The following is a 21,912-nucleotide window of genomic DNA, read 5'->3' as shown; positions in this document are numbered from 1 at the left end:
CCAAATTCACAGTTTAACGTTGTGGAATGATACTCTTTAAATGAAGACGTCTTCAAGGCATATGGCATTATCATCAGTAGCATCCATCTGAAGGTATCATAAACTTATCATCTCACAGATGACTGAAAGGGAGGAGAATAATCTAACACCTGCCCACAAGAAGGCATAGATCAACTGCATAGGAAGCAAAATGAGGGAAGAGTATGGCTGGTATTTAACTGATACATCAAATGGTGTTCAACAGAACAGAACAAGGTAAAGTAGGTATATAAGAAATGGAATCCACAAAAGAAAGCAGACTCAAGTTTTAGGACAGATTATGAATGAAATCTGATTCTTGACAAAAGGAGAGAAAATAAATTCTCTAATTTAAAAATACTACTTTAACACTGTTGGTTTATAGAGATATGATATGTGTCTAGTCCTGTATAGTGAATAAAATAATTTGACATCAATTGGCAGACCTAAAGGTCTCTGGGCATAAGCCAACAAGAGTAGAATTTTCTGGGAAACTCTTGCTTTTTGGAAATTGCATCCCTGCCAATACTACTACCATGTAGCATCCTTAACTGCAAGATAAAACTGAAAATATTAAAAAATAAAAAAAAGGTGATGGGTACGCTAAGCTACAAAACATTATCACACTATGACCAATGTGTACTGAAGTTTCTACTTGGTTTGATACCTTTGATTGGTACTATTACAGCACTACAACAAAAATATGCCAGAAAACGAAGCTCTCTCCACTCTCTCCTCTCCTTCACTCCTCTTTCTCCCTTTCTCTTCCTCTCTCCCTCTCTCACACACACATACATGCCCACCAAAGATCTTCAATAGTACTTCTGTGAAGGAGAATCAGATAAGAAGAAAATAAAGTCCAAGTTCTTGCTTGTGAATTGGTACCAATATTTGTGTGGATATTGCAGCTGAAAAAGAATCTGATTGTGTCTGGTCAGCTAGTTAGGGCTGTTTCTGGCTTGTCAGAAACACATTTCTTTTCCTTGTCACATCCCCCCAGGTGCTACTGCTGAGCAAATGGTAACATCACTGTCAGAAGTATTTGAAAAGAACAAAAAAATTGATTTGGACAATCTGTGTGCTGTTGCCATTGATGGAGACACATTTCTGACTGGGGTTAGGCCTAGGGTCATAGCAAGGTTAAAAGAAAAGCACCCAGGAATTCTCTCTTGTCATCATATTTTTCACACTGAACCAACTCTTGCTTTTGCAGATGCTGCAAACAATGTAAAATACTTTGTCAAGTATCAAGATACTCTGCTAGTATTTACAGACTTTCCCAGAAATTCACCTAAGAGAAAAGAAATCTGCCAATGGAAAAGTATATAAAATGTGCTTTTAAAAAAGCAATGAACTTCCACATATTCTTACACACCTGAGACCTAGGTGGAATTCTTGGTCACTCTGAACAGTTGGCCATGTATGCCATCACCCAAATTTTCACAAAACCTAAGTATAAATTTTCTTCTCAAGGGCAAGTTTAAGCTTAACATATACTAACAGATTAGAGACAATATTTTTATAACATATTATTGTGAAAGAAGAAAACTGAAAAAAAATATCTATGACCAAAAACGTTAGGTATTTCAGGTCTAAGTAATTAAAACGGTCCATTTGAATATACGGAAAGCTGATCTAAATAGAAAGACATATCTCAACTGAAAAAAATCAGGCACACCATGTCAGTTCTATGTGTTTGAATAGTGAATCTTTGGCAAAGACATTTGTCAAGATGTAAAAAATGGGCTTAGAAAGAAAATATTCAAGTGTAAGAAATTCAAGGAACAATGCTTGCCAAAGTCTTAATTAAAGCACTTGTTTTCATTCTTATAACAGAGGTTGAGATTAATGCTTTTCATGCATTCAAACAGAACTGCTATTGCAGTAAAGTTCAAGCTCCAAACTTTTCAGATGTAGATGTTTACCAATATTTGGTCACAGACTCAGCTGTGGGGACATGGGTGAGGGAGGCGGGCGTTTCTGGACAGCTGAACATATTTTCTTAGGTTTGACAATAAAAATTTGAGTTGCAAGCAAGGATTCAAAGACAACGGAATCTTAAAGACTTTCTAAATATACAATTGTGCCTAGATCAATTTTACTTAACTTTAGAAAGGTTTTCTACGTGCTGACGACCCTAATTCTACACCAGCCAGCCTTTGGCAAAGTAGGCTATGAAAAACAAATGTTTCTTTGCTCACAACTGTTAAAATGAGGCGGCGCCAAAAAATAAAATTGAACTAATGACAATATGTCAGGCACTGATGCAAACACACCTCAAACAGCCAATGCAAGACCCAAGGAAGCATAACCCTTCCATGTAATACTATTCATGTTCTGTAATGCAAATTTACAATATGCTGGATTTCTTCTCATGTTTTCAGGCTCCTAGAACACAATTCCTTTATGCAGTATTCAGGGGTTTACTGTAAGTCCTCTAAAGGTTTCTTTATCATTTAATATTATAAATAATTGTGTTCCGAGGCTGGAGTTCAAAGCTCAGTACAGCACTCATACACTACCACAGGCAGGTCAGTGACCTTTCTCCAATTCTCCTCTCTCCAGTACTGAGGACAGACAAAGTGATATGTCTGTCATACGCCATTACCATTAGAACAGAATCTTGTTCTTTTATTACAACTGAACTCTGCCGGATTTCTCAGCAGGAATGCTAAGTGAAATCAATGTCTTGGATTTCCAGGCTGAGCTTGGAGGTCACAGCCACTCTATCATTTCTCAGCATTATCCTTTCTCTCTCTCTCTCTCGTGCACTCCCTGAGCCTCCAACTGGCACACAGCAGATTGAAAACAGCATGCATCAGAGGACTCATGCTGCACAATTTTACAGTCTTTTGGAGCCCCCTCATTTCGGTCCCCCCCCCTTCTATTTTTGCAAATTGCAAATAAGTTTTGTTTGTGTCCTTCTCTAGAGTTGTAAGTCAAAGGCAAAGAAACACTTCAGAATAAGGGTAAACAATGAAATTTAAAGAAAAAGGTTGATTTTGACAGCTGCCAACAAGACCATTTTGTTTATACCACCAGTTGGATAAGCTTTAAAATGCCATTGTTACAACCAATAAATGCTGCTTCCCTGTCAGACCATCAATTCAGTTTATTTCAGGTAAGTCTACAGATAACAGAGGGATCTTGAATGTACAACTTTCTTTTATAATCTGCTAGACATATAAATCTCCCCTCCCCCCAAAAGCACACAAAACTATATACTCTGGCACAAATAATTGCTTGAAAAAGAGAAAAATAACAATTACTAGTCTTACCTGAGGCAAAATAAATGTCCTTAAAGATTTTAAAAAGCTTTTTGAAGCCAAACCGTGCCATAAATGTCAACTTCTACCAAAAAAACTAGATTTATTTAATACAATAGTGCCTGGCTTTTAAAAATTTATTACTATTATTCTTTGACCATATAATTCATTAAAACTACCATTATGAAGTTTATTTGTCTGGCTATTTTTAATCTATGCAGTTTTACTGTTGGGCTTAAAGCTAAGATTATTGTCAGTTTAAGGAATCTATTATGACAAGACAAGAGGTTGTGACAGCATGCTAGAAGAAACTAAATAAAACAGAGGAAGGACAAATTTCCAAACCTCACTATCACTTACACTGAAGAAACTCCCCTTTCCTAATTAACCTCTAACAAAGTCCTTGCTTATTTTACAATAATTGAAACTACAGAACACTTTCAATCCACAATTATGATCATTTTTCATAAACTACTTATAAAATCAATAAAGAACTTCTAGGCATTTGAGTTTATATTATCTTTAAAATCTTAGCATATGCTTGCAAACAAAAAAAACCAAAACTTCATGTTCATATAGCTGTTTATTTAAAGCTATGTTGTACTCTCATTTCACTAATGTTAAAGAAGGGCGTGACTACAGATCTATAAACCAGGACTATAGCAGATCTAAACATGACTCAAAGTTCCCATTTTATTTACAATGCTGGATTTGGAGTCAGAGAAACTGGATTTGATTCCTAGCTACTTATTAGCTGTGTGACTCTGAGCAAATCACTTAACCTTTCTGGCTCTGTTTGTTCATTTTTAAAATGAAAGGATTATAGTACATGATTTCAAAGGCCCCTTTCACCCTACAATACTATCATCATATCTCAAATGTCTGCAGAGTTGACTCTATGATTGAGAGGGGGTCTGAAAATAATAAATCCTATCCTTAGAAGCACATGATATAATCTCTGAGTCTCAGCAAAGCAAACCCACCATTTCTTTATATCTGATGCTTGTATTTATGTGATGTAGTATATATGTTCAATAAATTATTGTTTTTCTGAATAAATGAACATTAAATTTGATTGGTTACTATGGTTGTCTTAGAATCATAGAATTTTAGATTTTGAGATAGAAGGAACCTTAGGGGTCATTTAGTACAAGCCCTCACTATACCAATGAGACCCAAGATCATCTAACTAGTAAGTAGAAGAAAAGAGATTCAAACATAGATCTTCTGCCTACACTTTTAGCAGCTTTTCCAATTGTGTCACGTTGGCCTCATCGTTAGCAACATAAATGGAATGAGGAAGAAAGATTTAAAATTATAAAAAGTTGCTTAGTAGGAAGATATTTTAAAGGGTAGTTCAAAGGAAATATCTTAAAGCAATGTATCAACATGAGAATATGCAAACAGAAAGTTTTATAAGCAAAACAAGAAAAAACACACACCAGTACCTTACTTTCACACTAAATGACCTACACTTCTCTGTGTAAACGCCCATATTTTGCTGATATGACTAGCCTTTTCAATGAATGTTAAATTATGTGTGCAAAACCTACAGATAATTACTGAAAACTCTGCTGGTCCATCTGTACACCAGAACTTCACAGAGACAATTATACTCACAAGACTGATTTATATTTAGTGACTGTAATTCCTATTACATAACTTTCTTTCAAAGACTTTGGCAATGCATTTAAACATTAACTTCATTCACAGAAGTATGAGGTCAATGAAAACACTCAGAGCATAATCATAAATGCAGGTGTTTACTCCAAAACATGCTGCACAATTCATATCTATTATCAACATACAAATATTAAGTATACAAAGACATAAATGTTATATGATCCTATACAAATATGACTGTGTATTTCATAGGATGTGTTTTGGTCTGGATGTATGATTTTTATACATGGTAGAGAATCCCAGTGAGGAAACTGTAGCTTTGCTGATCAGCAACAATTCCACAACTGTGAATCAGTGTTTTAACACTGTTAAATGTTTGACCAGGGCCACATAGCCAAATGTCTTTCTGACCCTGAAGGTATCTTTTTATCCGTGACTATAAAGTCTAAGTAATGCATACCTACAAAGATACAATGTTCTGAGGATCCTATGTCCTAATTCTATTGATGGTATCACTATCCTTTCAGTCACTCGGATTCACAGTCTTAAGAGCCATCCTTAAGTCTTCATTCTTCTTTACCTCACATATCTAATCATTTGTCAGATATTTTTCTTCCTGCAGTTTATCAATTTTCATACCAAGTTCCTTCTCTCCACTCAAACAGCTACCACATTAATACAGGTTTTCATCACTTATCACCTGGACCATTACAATAGCCTCTTAATTAGTTTTCTTGCCTTGTCTTTCCCTTTCCAATCTATCCTCTATGCAGCTACCAAAGTCATATTCATAAAGCACAGATCAGACCATGTAACTCCCTTCCTTAAAAAATTCCAATGGCTCCCTGTTGCTTCTGGTAACTTCAAAGAGCTTCAAATATGAAATTCTTCTTTTTGGCATTTAAAGCACTCTCCAACCTTTCCAATCTTATTACACGTGACCCCCTTTCTTGGAGTTTTTGGTCTGACCAAACTGGCCTTCTTGCTGACCCTCACACATGATATTCCTTTTCCTATCTCCGTTCCTGGAATGTATTCCATCTTTTCTTCTGTCTCTTAAAATTATAAGTCTTCTTCAAAGCTTAGTGCTTGGAGCATAGCTGCTATTTAATAAATGCTCATTGACTGACTGATTCATAGATTTGCATCTTGGGTTTATTCCATTTATTGTGTGACACTCAATAGGTCTATACCTCATTTACCATCTTAATAAAATGGAATGAAATAATTAAATGTCTATTATTTTTCCCTCAGGTATTTTCAGTGGTTTTTGTTCGTTTTTTAAAAGAATGATAATTCATTAATACGGAAATTCTTCCATCTGTTGAGAAGCACCAGTATAATGGATAGAAATCTGGTTTGAAGCCAGGAAATCAGAAGTCCTAAAGATACTGACTGTGTGAGCCTGGCCAAATTATAGTTTCTCAGTGCTCTAGATAACTCTCTAAGGCCATAAGTTGCAGAGAAAAGAGCCAACCTGCATTGGTAGAAAGAATTTTATCTTCCAGGCATTCTTTAAATCAGTGAAATCATAAGACCACCCCCTGTTCTCCTACTGTTAACACTACTTTGACTTTCTTTCTATGTGTAATTTGAAATGGGGAGTAAGGTAGCCATCCAGATAATTCAAATGTAAACCACAATGTTTTTGATCTAATTGTATAGCTATGAGACTATTTTTGGTAGCTAAATTATTTAACATTATCTCAAATCTCTACTTAATTCTACATATCAATATATATTTTAAAAAGCACAAATGGGAACTAGATTGTAATGAAGTAGGGAATCTCATGTTGAAAAGACAACTCAAAATTCTTTTACTCTCTTTTTCACTAAATACCTTAACATTCTTAAACAACTTAATCTACTATTCTTACAAATCATTTCTAAAAGTATCCCTGAAATTCCTGAGTCTAAATTTTACATTTTGTATAAATTATAATGAAATTGAGAAATTAATACAGCAAAGGCACAGTTTGTTCTGTTCCATTCTCCATTTTCTTTGTTTCCTCTGATGCCTTTTTATCTTTTACCCTTGAACTTAATGTTGATTCCAAAAGCGAAACATTCTCCCTCTGTGATTACTACCTTTAACCATATGTACACTTAATTACATTGATATTATTTCTAATTTAAAATTCTGTGTTTAGACTGGCCAACTGCTTATATTATATTATGCTAAATATAATATTATTATATTATACTAAATGAAATAATAACTAAGGTTGGCAAAATTTATCTACTAAATTATTTGGCCTGATAAAACTCACATTATATGAGAATGTAAGCTTCTTGAAATCAAGGACTGTATTGTTTTGGATGTTTCTGGCTAGCACCATGCTTCTTAACATAGTAAGCATTTAACAAATATTTGAAGGCATTTGGATATACACGACATTATTTCACTGTCAACCTTGAGGTATCTTCTTTTTTACTTATGCATAGTGAAAATTTAATCTTAGATTAGCAGTTTTCTTAGCCTCCTATGTTTGGGAACCAAGGTCTGGGACAAGATTTGCTCAGAGAATATTAATTTCAATACCAGTCCAAACCAAACAAGTAAAGCAAATTTTCTGCTGAAAAAAAATCATATGATTCAATCAAAGACAAATATAGGGGACCTATGGGTAACACAATATTTTATGTCATCAGTGCTACTGCTCTATTACATGGTCATGGATATTTGAAAGTAGTTCAGCTTGCCTTTTACTATCAGCTTGGTAAGAGCTAAGAGATATGAGTTCATTTATTGCCTTTGTCATTTACTTATTGTGCTCTCTAAGTCAATTCATTTGATGTCTTTGTGCTTTCCCCCCCATATGTAAAATGGAAAAAATGATCATCGTAATCATTATTTAAGGATATTATAAAAAGAAAGAAAAGGAAAATCTCTAAAGCAATTTATGTATCTAGAATAAAAAATAATGCTTTTGTATACAAATGTTTCTGTACAATACATATATGTGTATGTACACATTCACATATTTTAACCAATTTTGACAATCCATTGAATTGTATCTTGTGTTTATTACCCAGTACTAGAACATGTTAGGTATCTTTTCTAAAAGATATAGCCACTAATCTTTAAATGAATAGGGTGTCCAGCTGATTCCATCTCCTTTTTTTAAAAATACATTGAGTTAATATCAGTTTTTTAAAAGCAATATAACTTCTTTGAAATAGTACCTTGCTTTTGGGTGGTGGGCTATTTGTGCTCTTCTCTGTATGAATGCTGGTTGGAGATACAGCAGCACCAAGATTGCCTTGGGGTATACCTGGTAACTTTCCTCCTGGAGATACCTGCATTGCAGCTAGCTGGGCAGCATATAACTGCTACATAAGGAGAAAGAAAAAAAATGAAATATCATCAATAAATAAATGAATGCAGCTTTCAAAAACTTCTACTTCAAATACAGTATTCTTCTGATGGATATTTTTTATTTAGCACATTGGAATATTTCAAGAGAACCTGTCACCTCAACTTTTATGGCATTTCTCTGGGAAGAAATGACAGATATCACATAAGCTGTTCTAGCTTCTGTATCTCTAGGGGGCTCTGAGCAAATAATAGCAATATATATTTACTTTTAAGCAGTGTCTATTCCTAATTCAAGCCTTGATTCATCACCTATTTCCTGGACCATTCTTAATAACCTTCTAAGTGGTCTCACTTTGATTTTTTTCACTACTCCAAAACTATACTCTGCATAACTGCCAAAGTGATCTTCCAAAAAAGTAGGCATGACCTCAACAAACCTCTATTCGATAAAGTCCAGTAGCATTCTATTACCTTTATGTATATATCATTTAAAGTTCTTTAAAACCTGGCCTCTTCCTATCTTTCCAGTATTTTTACGCATTCATTCTCCTCTAAGTACTGTGCAATGCAGCCATACTGGCCTACTTCCTATTCCCCACATGATATTCAATCTCCCATCTGCATTCCTTTGCCCTCCCTCACTTTCTTAAATGGAGACATTCAACAAAACAATAAATCAAGCCCTGATTTACAGCATTCACTGATTTCTGAGGTATAAATGCTCACACTGACAATTTATTAATTAGCTCTCGTGAGTCAGTATAGGTTGGCTTCAGCATTCCCCTGAGTATTTATCTCTTTACGTATGTGTGTTGGCTCTTTCTTAAGAATGTAAGTCCCTTGAGGGAGCTGCTTTTGCTTTTTCCTTGTATTTTTAATGCTTAGCACAGTGCCTGGCACATAGTAAATGCTTAATGAATGATTAATTGAGCATGTTTTTGATCTCTTCCCATGTAGCAGCTATATTCCTGTTTTACTGTTATATTAGTTTACATTCTACAAGAGAGCTTAAGATTGCTGAAATGAATACTTGTATACTGAGGGAAGTGGTCAAAGAGTGCCTCCTTCTTAGAGTATGCACAATATTCTCTGTCTGGTGCCAATCAACATTTAGTTTTGGTGAACCTGCTTCTAGAAATGTACTCTACAATGCAGCGGAACTGACCTTCTCTCAGTTCCTTACAAGAAGCACTATTTCCTGCCTTTCATTTCTAAAATGTAAGCTGTCCTTACCGTTGTCATTAGAACAAAAGCTCATTGTAAGTAGGAATTTTTTTTCATTACTTGCATCCTCAGTGCCTAGCAAAGTTCCTGACTCATAGTAGGTGGTTAATAAATACTTTTTGATTGATTGATGAAGAGACCCTCTACCTCCCAGATTCAGAGCACAAGCAGGTATCCCTTTTTTTTTTCATTTCCTGTCAACTTTCCATGTGGTGACAAAAAAAAATACCTTTTTAATTGGATGCTAAGCTGGAACTGACTATGTATACATAAGGCTCCAACAGCTAGTCTCTTTCCTTTTGGCTTTTGAGTGAGGTTGAAGAAATGCTGTGGGCCTTAGAAGTTTCATTAGCATAGATAGTTGAAAAGGAACTATTTATCTTTTACTGTCAGCTTTATTGTCTTTGTCATTTACTTATTATGATCTCTCAGTCAATTCATTTAATCTCTCTGTGATTTTTCCCTCTTCACACAGAAAATGGAAAAGGCAATCATTCTAATCACTGTTTAAGGATATTTTAAGTATAACTGAAAAAGAAAATCTCTAAAGTAATTTATGTATCTACAATCCAAAGTAGTGCTTATGTGCACAAATATTTCTATATATGTGTGTGTGTGTGTGTGTGTGTGTGTGTGTGTGTGTGTGCGCATGCATGTACGTGCATGCATATGTGCTCTTGTCTACGTTGGGGCTCCAGAAAACTTCTTCCTTCCTTAAAAGCCACAAGGGAAGAGAGAGTCCATTTATTTGAACCTTTTGGATATGTGGTTGGTTCTGACTATGCAACCAATTAAAAGTTTTTTCATCACTATTCTGTATGCCAAGAAGAAACAGAGGTTACTTGTGTCAGAACCAAAGAGAGAATGAGCATGCCTCCATCATATATTTCTGAAAGTGGCTCACCAAACCTCTGTGTGAATTGGCAGCAGCCCAATAATATTGAGAATATTCTAAGGACTGTGCACTCATTGGCTAGTTCCCTCATTATTCCTACAACACTTTTTATGAGCTACAGCTTCCTATAAATTAAAAAATATATATACATGGAAAAGAAGAATCATGTGTTAAGGAGCATTACTCTGGCTTCTTACCCTAATAAAAACAACTGCATAATTTCCAAAGTTCCACTTCAATTTATGCCGTGCGAACACAGACCAGAAAGAAGTCCTCTTGAAGAGGTAATGTTTCATGGATGATATGGCTCAAATACATACTCTTCAATCTATGCCATCCATCACAGATAAAACTATTTAAATCAATTTTGTTTAACAACAAATTTAATACTAATAATCAATTAGATATGGTTCAATAATTTAATATTACTATTTGTTTTCAATGAAGTTTTCACCTTTGCAAAAATAACCTCATGTAAAACAAAGTTTCATGGATGTTAAGATATTGTTAGACATCGATAGCTTGCTTTACCTTTATTTAGCACGTGGCAAAGGGAAATAAAAACCCAGGATATTCAAAAAGAGGCAAGCAGGTATATGTTCCATGATATATAGAATATAAAATGTCTTTTATCCAGGTACCTGGATATCCAAGTTATTGGAATTTTTCCCCCCTGTGCAAGCAATAACTTCTCCAGACCTTCTAAAATGGGAGAATAGCAGTAGAGACGGGAACAACTCTCTGTGATAGCTATATTATCTCTTTGAGGAAGAATAACCCCCACTGCCCCCAAAAAACCTGTTCCAGGTAAATCATATGTTCAGATAGGAAGGGACCAGTTCAAAGAAAAGACAGAAATACAAACACATGTGCATGTGTGAACACGTTTTCAAACAGGAACATACATAGAAATAAATAAAAATAAACAAAAATTTTATTCTGGAGTACAAGGGAGAAAGTGCTGTTGCTGAAAAGCATTTCATGACCATCAATCACTACACAGTTATAAGAAGATCACAGATTTAGAGTAAGAAGGGATCTAAGAACTCACCTAGTAAAATATGTTTTGCAAATGAGGAAACTGAGATACAGAGGTTAAGTGCTTTCCTCAAGGTTATACAGGTGGTAAATAGTAAAGCTGGGACTCAGAGCCAAGTCCTGACTGCCAATCCAAAGTTCTTTACACTACCAGGGATGGGGAACCTACTGCCTTGAGACTACATGTGGCCTTCTAGATCCTTAAGTGCGGCTTTTTTACTGAATCCAAATATACATCCAATTAAATAAAATTTGGATACAGTCAAAAGACAGCACTTAAGGATCTAGAAGGACACATGTGGCTTCAAGGCCAGAGGTTCCCCACCCCTACACTAGATCTTACTTCTTCAAATATAATTATGGTTGCTATAATACCAACAACAACAACAACAATCCTTCATTAAAGTGATTCTACTCCAAGACTCATCATGGCATGAAAACAGCCCTGAGTTGTAGAAAGCTATGTTGGTATTGTACAACTCTTACTATCCTACCAAACTAAACAGGCTTTGAATACAGGATTAGTAACATGGTAGGGTGTTTGTAGGCTGTTTCAAGACCTGTCTCTATAAATTTGGAGAAACTCATTGTCAGAAAATCAGGTACAAGGTGATCAATTTTTTTTTCTGGCTAAAGTAGAAACAAAATAGCAATGTGTTATGAGTAAAGGGATATAACACTGAGACACCTGGAGGACTCCACTGTATGTATAAAATGTGAAAGACAGAGCTAGAGAGGGGCCTCCAACACAATAGGTTGTACATCCTCTGTTGAAGATCTATGGAAGAACATGGGCAAGAATGTTACATTTTGGATGGGTGGTAATATTCACCCGTAGTTTTCTCACTGATGAGATCACAGATTAACAAGTATCAAAGTACTGAACCAACAAAACAAAAACTTTTGATGACACAGAAGGGTTGAGACCTATATTAGTAGAGAAAATAAATGAATCAATGAAATAAGGGATCTTTAAAATACTGAATGTTAATAAGAGTAGTACTAATACATGGGCATATGCTGCTTTTTATGTACAAAGTAACTCAAATGCATTAGGTGTGATTATCATAATATCATAATTTATGAGAAATAGGCAACATATTATTTTATAAATGATGAAATAGCAACCAAGAAACATTAAATGATTTGTTCAAGATAACACCTGAAGTAAATGGAAGGTTGATGGCATGATAGAAGAGTCCTGTATTTAGAGCCAGGAAGAAGTGAGCTTGAATCCTGACTTAGATACTTGCTAGCTATGTGACCTGGAAAAGCCATTTAACCTTACTAAGCTTCAGCATCCTCAACTGTAAAATGGATATGGTAATAGTTTCTACCTTACAGCATTGACATGATCACCAAAGGAGATAACATACATGGAGTACTGTGTAGATCTTAAAGCATTACATAAATGATAGCCATTATTATTAATCATCATCATCATAATTATTATTATTATTAATTTTATGTGGCAGAACTGAAATTCAAACACAGGCCTTTTGGCTTCCAATGTGATATTCTTTCTAACATAGCCTTAATGGAAAATAGATAACAGTTATTATTGTATGATTACAGGATTTATAGTTGGAAGGAACCTTAGAGATCATCTAGTCCTATAGTATATTAGTCTTTGTTTAGATCAAACCAATTTAAAAGAAGACACCTTATTGATAATGAAGTATATGAGAAAGGTGAAGGGCATAGCAATAATGATCTATTGAAAAGGAATTCACAAAAACTAGAGTTAAACCAATTCCTCAGTATGATTAGTAAAAGCATTTTCTTATGAAAATTACAGAGAAAGATAGTTTTTTAAGTTTTAGTCCCCAATTTTTAGACAGAGAGCTATGAAAATTTAACAAAAATATGATGTGTGAAAGTTTGCTGATTTCTATTTAAGATGAAGAGATGTTCTCATTACATGAGTTAAAAAGCAACTGGTTACATTTTGCAATGTGAAAATAGTATCATCTGTCACAACTGAACTTTGCTCCTTGAGTCATTAAGCAGATATCCCTCTTTCTCCTAGGTCACCACCTTGAAAATTTACAGTTCACCCTGTATAGTAAAGGGTAAATGCTATTGAAGTTTACAAAAGGATGCATCATAACAGACTGGCTGGATGCCTAAATTGTATATCAACAGCTTAATCTTTGAAAACTATTTCTTGGAGTATTGTTATACGATGTTAAGAATACTCATTACTGGTTTAGAACACACTAAAAATGATTTTAGTTTTTGTTACAGAGACAGGTGAGAATAGCGGCATTTTGACATTGCATTTAAAATAAAAAGGCAAAAATTATTATGAAAATGTTAAAAATTCCATAATATATTATTTGTCAACTACTAGAATTAATATTTAATCTTTAAAAATAATATAAGCCAGAATGTGAATAAGATTCATTTAGTATTTAATTATTTATAACCATGCACAAATTCAGTATTTTGATTTTTTAATCGTTTTAACTTCCGTCACAGTGTGTGTATGTATTTAAATACACATATGAATATATATATACATATATATGCATATATATATATATGTATATATAATGTATTTTGATTTTATGTTGTATAGATCTTACTGAGCTCGGAGTATGAATTGTTTTTATTTTAATTTCACATATGAATTAAGAAGCAATGCAAATGTGACTTCCTCATTCTAAATACATCATTTTAAACTTTTCTCACATAGCATTAGGTATTTCTCAAAGAGAAAATATCTTAAGAACTACATATGAATTTTAGAGCTTAAGAAATGGAAAGTAATAATCCTTTTAAAAAGAAAAAACTGAGGGGAAAGGGAGGGAGACAGAGAAAATTTAAAGCTCAAAAGCTTATGGAAGTGAATGTTGAAAACTAAAAATAAATGAATCAAATTTTTTTTTAAAAGATTATTCCAAACACTTGACACTTACTAGCTATGTGACCCTGGGCAAGTCACTTAACCCCAATTGCCTAAAAAAAAGAAAAAAAAGGGGCAGCTAGGTGGTGCAGTGGATAGAGCACCAGCCCTGAAGTCAGGAGGACCTGAGTTCAAATCTGGCCTCAAACCAAACACTTGACCCGTACTAGCTGTGTGACCTTGGGCAAGTCACTTAACTCCAATTGCCTCACTAAATGAAAAAATAAATAAATAGACAAACAAACAAAAGAAAGATTATTCCAAACAACCTGGTAATTCTAATAATTAAAAATACTTTAAATTTCCATTGTGACAACCAGTCTCAAGTATTATGTGATCAGTACTGCAAATACAAGACTTCATTTCTAGGGCTATTAGCAAAAGAGGTAGATTACCCTTTATCAATAGCTCTGTGATATTACCCCTTTCCATATCCTTGCTTCCACTTAGGTGGTTCGGTAAGGTTTTGTTTTTCTCATACCTCAACAAAAAACACTATCATTTACCACATTGACCTTTTATTCAATTCTCTCAATTCCTTTAGACTTAACTACCTCCCTATCAATTATGTCTACTGTAGTTGGATAGGTAAAGGAAGCAGGGGCAATTAAGACTTTCTGACCAACCCATTTTAATCCTTAAAATATATTATGGTCTGATGCTGAGTGAAGTGAGCAGAATCAGGAGAATGTTGTACACAGTAACAGCCACATTGTGGGGTGACTAATATTGATAGACTTAACCCTTCTCAGCAATATAAGGATCTAAGACATCTCCAAAGGCTTCATGATGGAAAATGCTATCCACATCCAAAGAAAGAACTATGGAGTTTGAATGCCGATCGAAGCATACTATTTGCTATTTTTTTCTTCTGTTGTGCTTTATTTCCTCAATACCCTAATTATCTGTCTTATTTTCCAACTATCTCTTTCGGATGGGTTTTTGTTAATTTCATGCAAATAAAGTATGTTTCTAATCCTTTAAAAAATATCATGTGCTTTAAGAAGCACTGTTGTTCATTGGTGTCCAACTCTTCATGACCCATTTTAGGGTTTTCTTGGCAAAAATACTGGAGTGGTTTGTCATTTCCCTCTCCAGTTCATTTTACAGATGAGCAAACCAAAGCAAACAGAGTTAAATGACTGCTTAGGGTCACACAGCTAGTAAGTTCCTGGGGCTGGATTTGAACTAAAGGAGATGAGTCTTCCTGACTATAGGCTTGGCCATCTATCCACTGTGCCATCTCACTGCCCTTAAGAAACTTACACAGCATAAATAAGTATGTACTCTTGCTAAAAGAGGCTTATTTATTTAAATTAAGTCTATTCAGCTATTGCAGAACAGAGGAAGTACTATAACCTAGCTGGACTAGATCCTGGTTTGGTCATCCATGGTCACTAAGAAACTACCAAAAGGCTTAAAGAGAGACATATAAAAATTCTTCAACTCCATGATCTATAGAAGAGTATTCCTTCTAGTTGGCAATGAAAGAACTTGTATAAAAGTACACGTGTTAATCCCTGTATTCAAGTTGCATGGAATGATTACATCTCAATGTCTTGCTCTTTCTTCCTGGACTTTCTGCATGCAGAATATTAAAATCTTCTTAAAACCTGTTCTTTGGTCTCTCCATATTGCAATAATTTAATAAATATGGGATCTTATTAATGTGTGCTTTCCCTTTATTGTAGCAAATACCATATCATTCTTGTCCTTTTCAATCATCTTCCTTCTTGACTACTCTGCTCTGCACCTATGACTTTATCCACTTCCTGAATCTTCTCTACCCTCTAGATTTTCATGACAAAGTTCTCTTTTGGTTCTCCTCACTTTCCTTTGCCAGATTGCCATCCCATTAACTGTAGGTGTCCTGCATCAATGCTCTACCTGGCTCCTCTTTTCTCTCTACATTATCTTTATAATTTTATCAACTGTTATGGATCGAATTGTTAGCTTTATAAAGATTATCAGATCTACAATCCAGTCCTAGTCTCTTTCTTGAGCTCCAATCCTTCACCAAATGCATACTGGATGTTCTCCAGGCATCTTAAACTCAATGTGTCCAAAACAGAACTAATTCCCTTTCCTCTGAAACCTACCTCTCTTCTGAGCTTCCCTACGATTATGAAGGGCACCACTATCTTCCCAATCACTAAGGTTCACAGCTGCATCATTCTGGAATCCTCACTCTCACAAATTCTGTATCCAATTGGACTCTTCACTCTCACTTACTCCATATCCAATTAATTGACAAAACTTGATGTTTTAACCTCCACAATATCTCTTGTATACATCCCTTTGTTTCTACTCACTTAGCCACTACCTTAGTGTAGACCCTCATCTTATCACCTGGACTATTTTAATTGCCTTTTAAGTGGTCTCCCCTGCATTAAATTTCTCCATGCTCCAAACTTGACAGAAGAAATCCCCTTAATAAAAGGATTTGTTCAGTGAAGTTTGGATTCAGTCAAAGGGCTGCACTTGAGGACCTAGAGGGCCACATGTGGCCTTGAAGCCACAGGTTCCCCACCCCTGCATCCATATTCCACAAAGCTACAGAAGTTATCTTGCTAAAGTATAGCTACAACAGGTGGCATGCTGGGTAATATTTAACAAGGGCACATGACACACTTTAAAGTTTAATCTGCATGTTTAACGTTGTCCTCCATCACTTTCTTAAGTCTAGTAGACCAAGGGTCTGCACACCATAATGGGAAGGCCAAATCCTGTGGTTGCCAGTTACTGTATAGCCCATGAGTTAAGAATGGTTTTTACTTTTAAAAAATACAATAAAACTTTCTTTAAAATTGTAAATACCATTCTTAGCTTGCCAGTCAGGCTGGCAAAGGGTCATAGTTTGAGATCCTTACTTAGTACAGAGAGTCAAAAAAACAATACATCAAGCCCTGATTTGTAATGTTTGATTACTCCTGAGGTGTAAATGTTAAAACTGAAAATTTAACTTGCTTAAATTTAAATTCGTTCTCATGGGTCAGTTTGATCTGGCTCTAGCATAGCCCTAGGTGCAATAATGTTACCCTCTCTACTTAATAAATCCCAGTAGCTTCACATTAGCTTCAGGAACAAATATTAACTCTTCTATATGGTATCCAAAAGTCCTCATAATCTAGCCTTTCCTTATTTTTCAGCCTTTTTCCACATTATTCCTCTTTATGTACTCTATGGTTCAGCCACACTGATATGACATTCTATCTCCTATCTCCATGTTTTAATTTGCACTGGCTCTTTCCCATGCTCTCCCCTCCCCACCAATGCCTTCTAAGAGTCCTTGGCTTCCTTCAAGACTCAGCTAACATGCTACCTTCTGCATTAGGTCTTTTCCAGCAACATCAAGCATCTACTAGGCATACTTGCCTTCCCCTAAAAGGTAACTTTCGGGGCAGCTAAGTGGCACAGTGGAAAAAGCTCTGGCCTTGGAGTCAGGAGGACCTGAGTTCAAATCTGGCCTCAGACACATGATACTTACTAGCTGTGTGAGCAAGTCACTTAACCCTGACTGCCTCAACCCCCTCCAAAAAAACTTTCTATTTACTCCATATGTATTTTACATGTGCTTACACATATCTTCTACGTCTCTCCAGGAAGGGACTAGTTTTGCTTTTAAAATATATATATTTGGATATACATATATATATATATACATATATATATATATATATATACATATATATATATATATATATATATATATATATATATATATATATATATATATATATCTCCAAGCATAAAGTACTTAACAAATGCTTTTTGACTATTGTTAAGTTCTTTAAGGGACAGGAGCAATGTGTTCTATTTCATTTGTACTAATTAACTGACCAAAAAAAAATTCACTTTGAAATTGGGGAGGCATGGTTAACATACATTCAATAAAATGAATAGCCTATCCCTGCTAAGCTTTGAAGAATTTGGCTTGTCTTAGGTGAGGAATACATGTTGAGAGAATAGTCAGAAATAAGATTCAATATATATAATGATGTGAGGTTAGAGAATGTCTTTAAAGACAAGCAGATTTTGATTTGATGGATAGAAAACAGCAAGTCTTTGAAGTTTTGAGGCCTACAGAATAGAATGATTAAAGTATTGTCTTTTGAATAATTAATCTGATGTTAGTATGTAGGATAAGGTAGAGTGGGAAGAGTACGGAACAGAAATGCTTGCCATCTGTCCCTTGTAACAATCCAGGCATGAGGTGATGGGAGTTGGAACTGGTGGGGCAGTAGTAGGAAACAGAAGAAAAGGTGAATCTAAGCGATAGATCAAAGGAAGAAACTACGGGATTTCCACAGTGCTTTGTGCACAGCGGACACTGAAAAGTCATTAACTAATTGGGGCAAAAATCAATCAATTAAACATTTATTAAGTGCCCACTATGTGCCAGGCAATATGTTAAGTGCTTGGTATACAAAAGACAGTCCCTGTCCTCAAGGAGCTTACAATCTAGTGGGGGAGACAACAAAAGGAATGAAAGAAAAAAACAACAAATATTCATATTCTATGTATGATGTACAAAAAAGTTTTCACTAGGAATGTTACATATTCTCATATTTGCACTCATAATCAAATTATTATTTTATTATCTTTGTGTAATAGGTAAAAAGCTACGTTATTTTCCTAATTTTACAAACAGAGGAACTAAGGCAGAGCGAAATTGATTCTGCTTTTGGTACTACTGGAATTAACTTTGTTTAATGTTGTGCTGATAACACTATTGGAATTAGCCCTAGAAGGAAGCAGGAGAAAGAGGCATGCTTTCTCCTTAAAACAATATCTCCTTAGAGATCATTTGAATTACGATATATGAAAATCAGTCTACATGAGCTTGATGTTATCTCTACTTCTCTGGGCCTTATCTGTATTTTTTCCCTTGTGATTTACCCCATATGAATCCCAAGCATTTCAAAACAAGGGGCTGAGAATTCATTAAGAAGCATTCTCCCTGGTGAGTCTGACTGAAGTAATGACCCAGCACAGAGAAGGGAAATGTGTGATAGAATGAAGAAAAAAAAATAAAGATGTAATTACTCATCATCTTGTGTTCCTTGTTCATCAAAATCTATTTAGTATAATTATATTTTAACAATCTAACTGCTGCATCCCTAGTTATTTATGGTTGCCTTTTCTTGTGAAAATATCTATTACATGAGTTTTCACTCTAATAGGATGTCCTATACTAGGGGTTATTACTTCTCTATGATTGATGGTATTCAGTGAAAGTATGATTTGAAAAACTACAAAACCAGGTCAGTCAAATTCTCACAATATCAACCACTAGGCAAAATTTTACAAAGTGGGAGGGCAGGACACTGCCACTTCTATGTAGATGATTTGAGTAAATTTTGGACTTTTTGGACTGGATGTGTGATTCCAATGATATAGGGAACTCTTGATAAGGAATGCCCACAACCGATATGGATCAGCATCTGTTCTGCAACTTAAAGAGTTGTGGGGTTTTGGTGTGGGGGAAGAGGGGAGGGAAGTAAAAAGAGGAGGAAACAGGAAAGAAAGGGAGAAGAAAAAGGAATAGCAGGGAAGAAGGAGTGGAAATAGAGAGAGGGAGAGAGATGATATGGATAGAAAGCTGAGCTAGGAGCTGTAAGAACCACAGACATAAGTAAAGGCATTTAGATGGTGGCAAAACAGTAGGATAAAAAGTAAACTATCCTAGAGGAAAGTAGGAAAGCATGAAGGATAGGTTGCTTTTTCAACAAGGTCCTCAATTCTATTCACTGATGTCTGCACTATGGCTAAGTGTTGGGTTGAGATTAAAGCATGGCCACCAGTCATTCTAAGATATTGGAAAAAGGAGAACTTAAGAAAAATGTGGCAATTTCTATTTTCTCTACTATTTCTGCCTTAAATAAACCTTTTTTTTTGTTAAATATCTATGTAGCCCTATTACTTATAGGACACAGTAAGGTCCCTAAAGAGAGATCCTCTGCCCACCAAAAGAAAATTCACATGAGTCTATCACAATTATAACCACAAAGAGAGAATTCCATGTGGAAATAGTACTTTGGATAGAGGCTGAGCCATTAATGAGTTCTTTTTGAGGAAAAAAGTTCATCAATTTGAGCTCAGAGATTACATCATTAGCCATAGACAATATGGAAATTATTATCATCATCATCCTATATTCAAAGGAGTTCATTGAAAGGACAAGTCACTAATCTACTATTGTTCTTTTATGCTTGATGTTCAGTGAACTCCTGTGTAGGTAGATAAAATGATTGCTTTTTGTAGATAAAAAAAGTATCAGGATGTAAGGTCAGTTCTGTAGTCTTACTAAAGAGCATCTTTGAGACAACTCCAATATCATATGAAAGGGGATGATCCATAAGTTATCTTGTTACCACATGGTTTTGATTTATTTTGCTAGGCATCATCATCCTCACTCTAATCTGTAATTTCATTAATGTGAGGAATTCCCCTCTACCAAAGCAGGTTAGCACCTGTTATGCCTGGGGAATGGTGAGGTTAATAACTTACTTAGGGTCACACAACCAGCATGTGTCTGAGGCAGAACTTGAACCCACATATATCCGACCACAAAGGATGTTCTCTATCTACTACAACATGTTGCCTTACTGTGTTAATTATTCTTAACAAAACAAAGTTCTCTTTCCTGTCCCAATCTTAACAAAATAAGAAAAAATGGGACCCATGCAGATAGTCTGTCAGCAAAGGGAGCTATGTGAAAAACTGGAAGATTCTGAAAAGACATTGGACTTAATGTTTCTAATGTTCATGGTATGAGGAAAATGGATTCATTGAATATTGTTAAATCTATAACACCTGTATCTTACAAAAAGTAGTGTGGCATAGCTGGATGAGCCAGATTCAGAGGACATGAAGTCAATCCTGGCTCTGTTTGTCACCTCTGAGAATCTGGAAAAAAATCACTTTACCTCTATGGGCCCCAGGCTCTTCCTCTATAAAAAGAAGGAGTCAGACTAAATAATTTCTAAGGTTCTTTCTAGCCTGACCAAATGTAATTGTAAATTCCTACTTCCTACTTCCTAGAAGGAAACTCTGAGTTGCTATCTGACAAAAGTATTTCTCAGTACATGTTTTACTTGACTTGTTCCACAGAAAATAATTCATTTTCCTCCATTAAGTAACTAGTATAGTTAATAAGCAAATAATGCCATCAGATGTACTGTGAATAAGATTCCACACTTCTCAAATCGCTGAGCTGTAATTAAGGCATTTTAGTATTTTCAACACATCTCCTTAAGTGAGTGCTTTTTCAATTTTTTATTTATAGATTTTCCTATTGGTGCTTTAAGTTGTAATATTCAACTCAGAGTAAAAATAGGAACACATTCTGGTTATTTCAAGATTGGTGTTGAATCAATGATTTCAAGTTAAACAATTATCTCATTTTTATGTCAAGACAAAACTCACATAAAAACAAATTACAGTAGGAGTTTTCATTATAATGACATGAAAGGCTTTATTTTGTCTATATCAGAAATAAGAGTAATACTGATAACACAAAGTAATATTGATAAAATATCTCTATTTGCCTACCTATGAGAGAAGCAAAATACAGAGAATATGTATCTACAAAGTCTCCTTAGTATAAAGTCAGAGATAA

The 21,912-nt window shown here is 34.9% G+C and overlaps 1 protein-coding gene across 8 annotated transcripts in view; it reads right to left on the bottom strand.

The window, feature by feature from the left end:
- The window catches only part of SOX5 (SRY-box transcription factor 5), a 1,266,595-nt gene that overhangs the window by 78,988 nt on the left and 1,165,695 nt on the right, over positions 1 to 21,912 (bottom strand). For all 8 annotated transcript variants that reach the window (XM_020994275.2, XM_078155084.1, XM_078155082.1 and 5 more), the window contains one exon: positions 8,094 to 8,240. In XM_020994275.2, the coding sequence (XP_020849934.1) occupies positions 8,094 to 8,240 (147 nt within the window). The remainder of the gene's footprint in view (positions 1 to 8,093; positions 8,241 to 21,912) is intronic.

This window comes from Phascolarctos cinereus, unplaced genomic scaffold (assembly GCF_003287225.1).
Source record: "Phascolarctos cinereus isolate Bilbo 61053 unplaced genomic scaffold, phaCin_HiC Scaffold_1;HRSCAF=81, whole genome shotgun sequence".
NCBI lineage: Eukaryota > Metazoa > Chordata > Mammalia > Diprotodontia > Phascolarctidae > Phascolarctos > Phascolarctos cinereus.
Note: the sequence above shows the minus strand (reverse complement) of the source record. Positions and strands in the feature narration are given on the sequence as shown.